General features: G+C 46.3%; 1 protein-coding gene across 1 annotated transcript; it reads left to right on the top strand.

Moving 5' to 3' along the window:
- Positions 1-7,489: 7,489 nt before the first annotated feature.
- Positions 7,490-8,894, top strand: LOC136653810 (olfactory receptor 2D2-like). Its single transcript, XM_066630691.1, has 2 exons — positions 7,490-7,495; positions 7,881-8,894. Exons 1-2 carry the CDS (start codon positions 7,490-7,492, stop codon positions 8,892-8,894), a joined length of 1,020 nt encoding a protein of 339 aa, XP_066486788.1.
- The last annotated feature ends 1,033 nt before the right edge of the window (positions 8,895-9,927 follow it).

Here is a 9,927-nt window from a genome sequence, read left to right as displayed (position 1 = left end):
CAGAACCACATTTGCATCGCTTTGACATATTGGATTCCACGGGTAATAAGTTATGAAGACACAAAGCTCTTTCAGGCTACAATCAAAGGTTTTCCTTTTGAGCTCTTCAACGACAACAAAACCAATGTGATCCTTGTCTATGGTGACGGAATGTCGGTAGAGGCTTTACGGATAGTTCTAGAACATTATGAACATCGTAAACACCTCCCTTTGGAAAAAGTTTGGATCATAACTGCTCAGTGGGATTTCACAAGTATTCATCCTTCTGACAGTTTCACCGCGAAAACCTTCAATGGCTCCTTGTCCTTTGCACTCCACACAAATGTGGTCCCTGGGTTTCAGGACTTCCTTGAGAGCATAAATCCCTATCAGTCTCATGTTGATTTGATCCATTTGTTCTGGTTCACTGTATTCTTCTGTTCATTCCATATGCCTCACCTCTATGAACCAGGTGACCCTATCTGCACAGGGCATGAGAAATTGGGGGACCTCCCTGGAACCGTGTTTGAAATGGGAATGTCTGGTTGGAGCTACAGTATCTACAATGCTGTCCACTCTGTAGCACATGCTCTCCATGCCGCGTGCTCATCACGATTTCATCAGAAAATTCTGGGGCACGTTGGTAGAAAGAATCTGCTGAACACTGAGTCATGGCAGGTAAGGCGCAGTGTGTCCAAAATGAACTGCTGAGTGTGTAGACTCATTGACTACCCCCTTACTGGATTCTGCATGCATCGTACCCAGAGGCTTGAAAGGAGCTACAGTAGGAATGCTGATCGATAGCATACATTAACACTGGTCCCCACACTTGAGTTAGCTTTTGGTTTTTAATTGTTGTTGTTTGACAAGTTGTAAATGTATGGTGTGCAGGAACAGGGAAAATCCAGAGCCTGTGGAAGGAAGGTTCAAGGGGCTGGGAGAGGAGACTGGTGGAATTCCATCCCCATTCTGCTCTGAGGCTTTGGTGGGGCTAGCCAAGAGCAAGGAGCAAGCAACGACTAGGACAGAGAGACTTCCTCTCCCACCTTCCTTCCACAGGCTCTGGATTTTGCCTCACTTTCTCATGGATTAAGTTCTCCTCCTCATCAGCTCAGCTTCTCATTCTCAGACCCTCTGACCCTTCCACTTCCCTCCCCTTCTGCCTCATAGATCATTCCCTCCAAGATCTCCCCCAGTGTTGACTGATACCAGAGGTGTACAAAGAGCATGGCCACAGCCTCCCCCCCAGCCCAGGGCTGCAGGGGGAGGATGTCCAAGAGTCTGCCCCAAGATGGCAGTGGCAGTGGAGGTGACGCTGGCTGAAACTTATTATATATTATGTTCAATAAAAGAAAATGCTCACTATCTATGTTTCAGGCCATCATCATTATTCATTTCATTATTCTTTATTCATTTTATTACTGAAAATCATTTTGTCATGAGGAGGAAGTACAAAAATTTATGGGTCTCAGGTGCCAAATGACTTTGGTATGCCACTGACTCATGCAGGGGCATTGCCACCTGCTCTGAATGAAGGGTCAGGCAGGATCTGGCCACTGTCCTCAGGCCACTCCACAAATCTCCCTGCCAGTCAAATGATGCCCTGTTGCTGCCCTGGCACTGGACCAAGGAGTCCTGTAGGGACAGTGGAAGCTTTCTCCAAGGTAAGTAAGTGTACAGAAGCAAGTGAACAGAAGTTCACTTACCCTGAAAAGACCTCTCCAACTGCCCCCCCCCACTATAGGAACCAGGGTGTACCATCCTAGTGCAGTTGCATCGGTGGGGGGGACCCGTCAGTGGTGCACCCGTCAGTGGTGCAAACCTGGGGATCACGTCGCTGCCTTCACCCTGCTTCTGCAAAGACTTAGTGTTTCCCAAACTTTTGAGGAGAAGTTTGGGAACCACTACAGTAGTGAGTAAACATGATTAGGATAGCATTGTTAACACTGCTATGAGGTTGCTGGCGCAAACTGTGAATCTGGACCAGTCTTACCCCGTAGACTTTTAAGTTTGCCCCAAAACTTCATTTCCTACCATCTGACACTCCTGATTCATTTTTTTCCCTTTCTCTATTCCTGTGTGCATATGTGTGTGTGTGTGGGGGGGGGGACCTGCCAATAAACAATTTTGCTTCATGCATCTGATGCAGTAGACCCGGGGTCTCCATACCCTGGCCTGGGAGACAGATGTGGCCCACGGTGAGCCTTTATCGGGCCCGTGGCAAATCTCTGGCCCCCTGCAAGCCTCTGGCCTGCTCATCCAAATGTCACCAGAGCTGTGCTCCAGTCGCATCTGGAGGGTGTTCTGAGGGCCAGGGAGGCCACGCACCTCAGAATGCCTTCTAAAGGCCTAAAAGCATAACTTCCTGGTTTTCCTGAAGTTTTATATTTTATATTTAGAATTTTATATTTTAAATATAATTTTTCTGGCCCTCAACACCCTGTCAGGTATTTGATGTGGCCCTCTGGCTGAAAAGTTTAGAGACCCCTGCAGTAGACTGTGTGTCCTGCACAAAAGCAAACCTTACAGCACATGTGTTAGCCTTAAGGGTGCCACACGAATCCCTGTTTTGTTTTGCCTCTTCCCCTAATCCAGCTTCACTCTTCCCTGAGAACCCTCCACTTTAACAACAGCGCTGGAGAAGAACTATTTTTCAGTGAAAATGGGGATCTGGCTGCTGGATATGATATCATCAACTTGATCACATTCCCCAATGCCTCCTTCCAGAGAGTCCGGGTCGGGAGAGTGGACCCCCAGGCTCCTGCAGACAGAGTGTTCGCTATTAATGGAAGTGCCATTGTGTGGAACCACAAGTATAAGCAGGTGTGCAGATCTGAATTGGAAATGAATTCTAAGTGTTTGAGATAAACAGGGTTCCCCGGGCCTTTGGGACGCTCAAAGTGATATTTGCCCACGAGGCCTTGAGTTATGTCTCCTCTCTCTTGCCATATCTGGATCAGAGAACCCTTTCCCATACCTTTTTTTAATGCAGCCTACAGGATGGATCTACCCTCTGTGGGGTAGATCATACTACATTCTTTGCCTAAGGGTGACACTGAGAATTAGGGGCGAATCCAGCTTCTTTCCCTCAAAACAACCTTTTCCTCTCTTTAACATTAGGTTCTGCCCCCTTCCAGATGTGTCAAGAGCTGCCATCCAGGATACAGCAAAATTGTTTGGCCAGAGCAAGTAGTTTGTTGCTATGGTTGTGTTTCATGCCCTGTCGGGGGGTTTTCAGTCCAGAAGGGTAGGTGAAATAACATACCATCACACCTCTCAGAACTCTACTTCCTTTAGCACTATTTTTCTATAGCGCTGTTCATCCTGGGTGTGATTGACAGGTACTGTAACCAATGAAAGCAGGGTCAACCAGCACCTGTTTCCTGCCTCATATTCAATTATATTTCCTATAGTACCATTTCATGCGGCGCTCTGCATTTAGGGAACGCATCCGCCTTGGTATTGGAGTAGCTGCAGGGTGAAAAAACCAAAAGCTTTGGACTTCCCTAATACCAATCAGTAGTCACCTTAAAACCAATATGTGCAGAAATTAACAAAAATCTGCATTCTTCAATAGAGGAGCCAATCCATAGCTCATCATGGGCCATAACCAGCTTGACATGATAAATATTTTCACTGGGAAATGTTCTCCTTCTTTCTCCAATAGTCCCCAATTCAGTCTATCTTCATCTAGAACAGTGGTGTATCTAGAGGGGGTGCAAAGCACTATGTTTTGCAGGGAGCCTCACCACGGCATGCAAGCGGCACCTCCCTCTCCCCTTCAGCCCATGCCAGGTGTATGCTTCCATTTTGCTTCTACTGCCTGGAACAGCTCTGAAGGGGAGTGGGAGGTATGAGATGGACTCACCCCCTTTGTCTCCTTGGATTTATGCCAGCTACATAGCTGATGTAGGTCCAACGAGACTCATAGGAAGTACATAAGAGTTTTACAAGTAAGTACCTCTGGTTGGCCTTGTGGTCACTCCCCACATCATAGCATGCACTGCGCACTCCATTGGTAAAACTGAATGGCGGGTGGTAGAAAGGGCAGCAAGACATATTTTGCTTGACATAATGAAGCCTGGTAGACCCTAGTTAAAACTGAAGAAGATTTATGTATTTTGGAAATATTGATACACTGTTCATTCATTTCAGATGCTGACCAGTGTGAGACATGCCCAGATAATCAGTATCCTAATGATGAACAAGACCAGTGCATCCCCAAAAGGATGACCTACTTGTCCTATGGAGAACCCTTGGGAGCTGCTCTGACTTCCTTGGCCCTCCTCTTCTCTGTGATGACGGTTGTGGTGATGATGATCTTCATTCTGAACCGAAACACACCTATTGTCAAAGCCAACAACTGGAACATCACCTGTGCCCTGCTCTCCTCTCTGCTCCTTTGCTTCCTATGCTCCTTGCTCTTCATTGGCCGACCCCAGAAAGTGTCCTGCCTCTTACGGCAAACTGTGTTTGGCAGCATCTTCTCCATGGCTGTTTCTTGTGTTTTGGCCAAAACCATCACCGTGGTTCTGGCCTTCATGGCCACCAAGCCAGGAAACAGGATGAGGAAATGGGTGGGGAAGAGATTGGCAGTGTCAGTCATTGTTCTCTGTTCTCTCATTCAAATTGGCATCTGTCTTGTGTGGGTGTTGATCTCTCCCCCTTTCCCAGAGTTTGACATGCACTCCCTGATAGGTCAGATCACAGTGCAATGCAGTGAAGGCTCTGATTTCATGTTCTACATTGTCCTGGGCTACATGGGTCTTCTGGCCACCATCAGCTTCACAGTGGCCTTCTTGGCCCGGAACTTACCTGACAGTTTTAATGAGGCCAAACTGATCACTTTCAGCATGTTGGTGTTTTGCAGTGTTTGGGTATCCTTTGTCCCAACCTACCTGAGCACCAAAGGGAAATACATGGTGGCCGTGGAGATCTTCTCCATCTTGACTTCCAGCACTGGGTTGCTGGGTTGCATCTTCCTCCCCAAATGCTACATCATTATGCTGAGACCTGATTTGAACACCAGAGAACAGGTAGTAAAGAAAAGATAGTATTGTCTGACATTTTTCATGCAATCATTTTCCTCCTAAGTGTAATTGCACATTTTTGAGTGTTTTTGTGGTCATAGTACTGAAACCACAGTCATCGCCGGCTATGAAGTAGGAGAAAACTGGCTCCCTTTTTTTAAATGAATGCCCCCCACCCTACTCCAACATCCATACAGGTTTAGTTTGGTTTAGATTGGTAGGCCTTGGCATTCTAGTTAAAATATACCCAAAAGCCTGAACATAGCCAAGCCTAATTGTAGACTATGATTTATGTGGTACAGAGTTTCTTATTCTTTGTGCTTGCTTCCTCTCATGGAAATATGCAAAATGTCTGGGTCTTTGCTTTAGTGTCCTTATGTACCTGCCATGCTCCCAAATGATCCTCCATACTCAGGTCATGCTGAGGCCTTGTGCCACATCCCTTCTGCAAGCTTGGTGAGATGGATCAAAGGAAGACCTTCTCTGTTGTGGTGCAGGGCTGGGAGGACTCAATCATGCTTCAGTCTCTCCTTTCCGCACCTGAGTCTGAGACCCTTGATAAGGTTGCTTCTTTTTTTCTGGGGTAATTGCCAGGCAGAGCTCTAGGACTCTGGGCAGTGTGTGAGGAAAAGACCGGTGTCTATGTTGTGTTGTCTTTGTATATTTTTGTTTTGTTCTTTCTCTGTATTTTATGCCAATAAAGGTCTTACTGAACTGAACTGTTGTGGTGCTCACACTGTCCAGAGTTCAAGAAATTTGGAGCCCAATCTAAGGGCTCTGAACGCTGGCACTGAACTCCAGTGCCAGTACTGGGTATCATTAACATGCCTTTACAAAATATGCCTTAAAAAACCCTCCATGCAGGGAGCTCGGCCCAAATGATGGATGCCTCCTAGAGCAAAGAAAAAGTTTTGGGCAGTGGTAAGAAGGCATTCTGGGGTGAGGGGAGGGTAAGGTGGGGGGAGAAACTAGGGTAGGTGAGGGTGGGACTGACAGAGCCCTGCTCCACCATGTCCTATCCTCTGTGTCGGGCTGCAAAACCCGATTTGGAGGTTCTCAAGTCTGCACTGGCAAAATAACTGGAACAGACTTGAGAAACCCCATTGTGGGGCCTCGGGCTTTCCATGGGGAAAGGGGACGATAATCCCTTTCCCCCAAGGAGGCCTCCCTGGTGGCCCCAATGGTGCAACTGGTACCCATTGAAAACTAGTACCCCATGGAAACAATGGTACCCATTTTAGTACCACTGCACCTGGTGGTGCTGCTGGAGATATGATTGGGCTGTTGGTTGGCAGCCTCAAAACACCACTTCCACTGATATCCGAAAAAGTTTGCTCTCTGTAAGGCTTTTCTAGATATTTTCTGATCATGTCTTCCCACTTTCATCATTGTTTCACCTCCTGCGGTTCGCTTTCTACTACTTGTATTTGTTTTAAAATCATTTTTCAATTCTAGTAGAATGTCTTATAGTTGACTAGACCACTGGTCCTGGTGAGAATCCCACCATCAAATAAAATGTGAAAATGCATCTTTCTCCATCTTTTTTTCCCCGTTTGCAAGAAAAGATAAATTATTTCTTTAGAAATACATGCTGCAGTTTTCTTTATATCAACATTTTGAAAAGTTTTGAAGCTCTTTTCCCTTGTTGCTTAGTAAAGGCTTAAAACCCAGGGGGGGTTCAAGCAACAGATAATAGGCTCTTAAGAGCCCAAAGTTCAAAACCAAAGAGATTCATGGAATTCCCATGGAGAAACTCCACAGTCTTCATTAGTTTACAAAATTCTTAAGCCTTTCATGGATTACAAGGAGGTTTGAGAGGGACACAGCCTGTATGCTATCAACTTCTCATGTTGCCGGGAGAGAGGCAACTGAGTAAGCCAGGTGGAAAGTTTTCAGATTGCTCAGAAGAGCACCCATCCACCTTAGCACTGGAGTAGCACATATTTTGCCTAACAGTTAAAGAATCTCAAAAAAAAAGGGCATGGAAGAACTTCAGACCCTGGAGAACATCTGCCTGTCCAGAGAAAGGGTGCTAGATTAACTAGAACCTTGGCCACTGCAAACACCAGCTTCTTTTCCGTTCCTAGAGACTAGGAGATCTAAAGGCCAACAAGAACAGCAGCATATTCCAAATCAATTACACCTAAAAACATCTACTTCAAAAGAGTGTGTTTATTTTCCCAGTTCATAATTAATTTTAGAGGATCTTTTGACCTCTTCAGCTCAACTATTCTAGATACCTTCTCTTCTCATACCAAAGGAAGAAGCTAGTAGGTGACAGGGAGACCTTGCCAGAGTCAAAGCAGAAATCTTCAGAAGCCACCTCTTCTCAGAGATCATGTGAGTTTCCCTCTGATGCAACCGTTTTTGGCCTTCCATCACTTCTCAATAGATAGCTCCTTGCAATACTAAGTGGTTCTGTGTTAAGTCAATGGCATGGAAATCTCCTTACTGATTGTTGAGGAATACCTAAGGGAAGCATGAAGGTAAGATGGTATCTGCAGTATGGAATGCAGGTTAGGTGGTGGGTTGGGAAGGGATCTTATTGCTTCAACTCATATTTTGGGGCTTCATAGACTATCAAATCAGAACTTACTTGAACTGCTTACATTGAGTTTTGGGGCAGGAAGGGTGGAGAACAGGGGCGAGGGACAGTAGTCTGCAGAAGATGTATTCAGCTAGTCCTGTTTTGGAGTGTGTGTGTACACACGTCTATGTACATGTGCTTGCATGTGTTTGTGCATGCTCTATTTGCGATGGGTTTGTTTTGTGATTCATTCCAACCTCACAGGAATCACTGTGACTATTTTAGGGCCACCCCATTTCCAAAGAAAGCTCCTGTCTCTCATTGTTGCCATTCTCTTCAGGCAGGAAGCCAGCGTGAGGCCTGAGAACCTCACCTCTGCCATCACAGAATTCATCTTGGAGGGACTCTCCAATGACCGAAAGACCCAGATTCTGCTCTTCATTGTAATCCTCACCGTCTACTTGGTTACTGTCATGGGAAACCTGGTCATCATTCTGCTGGTGCAGGTTGATTCCCGTCTCCACACACCCATGTACTTCTTCCTCTCAAACCTTTCAGGCCTAGAAATTTGCTATGTTACCAGCACTGTGCCCCAGATGCTGGCCCACCTCTTGGCTGGGAATGGAGTCATCTCCTTCACCCGTTGTGCGGCCCAGATATATTTTTCATTGTCCCTGGGGAGCACTGAATGTATTCTGTTGGGCGTCATGGCCTATGACCGCTACTTGGCCATATGCAGTCCCCTTGTATATACCATTGCCATGAACAGGGGGTGTCAGTGGCAGCTGGCCTCAGTCTCCTGGGTAGGCGGATTCCTCTTTCCTATCATAAACGTGAGCTGCATGCTTCGCCTCCCCTTCTGTGGCCCAAACCACATCAGCCGATTTGTCTGTGAACTGCCAGTGGTGTTGAAGCTGGCATGTGGGAACACTCAAGCTATCGCATTGGTTGTCTTTGTAGAGGCTGCGCTGATCCTTCTAATTCCCCTCTCTGTTATCCTAGCTTCTTATGGGTTCATTTTGTACTCGGTGTTGAAAATGAAGTCAGCTGCTGGAAGGACCAAGGCCTTTTCCACATGTGCCTCCCACCTGCTGGTTGTCACCTTGTTCTATGGTACCATCATGTCTATGTACATGAGACCCCGGTCAGGCAGAGATCCTGATTCAGACAAAACGATTGCAGTCTTTTATATTGTGGTCACCCCCCTGCTCAACCCAATCATTTACACCCTGCGAAACAAGGATGTCCATGCAGCAGGGGCCCTGGTGTTACGTAGAATTGGCCCTGGCTGGTTCAGAGGCGATCAGGCTCTAGCTCAGCCTAGCGATCTGACTGAGAGGGTCTTAGTCACTGCTTGAAAATTCAAATGTCCTGACTCTCTTGCAGCTGCACCCGATGTTCTTTGGCAAGAATGGTATGGCTGTATCAATTTGTGAACACCGCTCCCTAACTTATCAGGAAGATACAACCAAAAAGAATGAAGGGGACATTGTCTGAAGCTGGAGCAGAACTAAGCACATATGCAAACTGCCAGCATAGAGGGTCTTAGATGAAATAATAAATCTCACTGAAGACTTTTACTTTGGAAGGATTGCTTAGGCCAAACCACAACCTCCAGTGGGTTCCCTCCGTCTCCCAAGGAAGGGCTGCAAAATTTCCTGCTCCACAGCAGTTCAGAGGTACTCTGACACCTCAGCAGAAGCAGCGCTGCTGAAAGGGCGGCCCATGTGATAATTGGGCTCTCCTAGCGCTTCAGCAGTGTCTCCCACTGTCACCCCTCTTGGTCTGCTCCTTCCCCCATAACGTTCCTTGCCTCCTGAGGCCTCCTTCCATCTCTCTCTCCCAGAGGCTCGGCAGAAGTGGCAAAAAGGGTGGCCCTGGGGGGGGCCCAATTATAACAAGGGATGGATAAAGAGTTTTGGGGGGCTGCATATAGCTCACAGGCCTTATGTTTGACACCCCTGACTTTAGCCTGTCTCACAGGGTAGTTGTGAGGCAAGAAAGATTAAAAGGTGCTCAATGGGGACAATTGTTGTCAACCATTATTGAACATTTTACTCAGATTTGGCCAAATAGCACTGTACCTAAGCCTGCCGATATTAAATACATCACCCCTGCCACTGCTCATATATGTATATTACAGTCATATATTACTACAATATTGGTGCAGACTCATGAGAAGATAGTTTCCTACAATATTTGAAGCTATGATTGACTACCTTTTCCCCTCATGTTTTAAAAGTATTACCCAGAATTATTCAACCCTTCCTGTGATTAGATTCATACAAGTGGGGTTTTGTTTTGGTGTATCTGCTGCCCCCTGCCAAGCAATTCTGAATTATTTCCTTCCAAAATTGCTTTGTGGTTTTATTCATTTGTCACCTTTTTTTG

Source organism: Tiliqua scincoides, chromosome 5 (genome assembly GCF_035046505.1).
Source record: "Tiliqua scincoides isolate rTilSci1 chromosome 5, rTilSci1.hap2, whole genome shotgun sequence".
Classification (NCBI taxonomy): domain Eukaryota; kingdom Metazoa; phylum Chordata; class Lepidosauria; order Squamata; family Scincidae; genus Tiliqua; species Tiliqua scincoides.
Note: the sequence above shows the minus strand (reverse complement) of the source record. Positions and strands in the feature narration are given on the sequence as shown.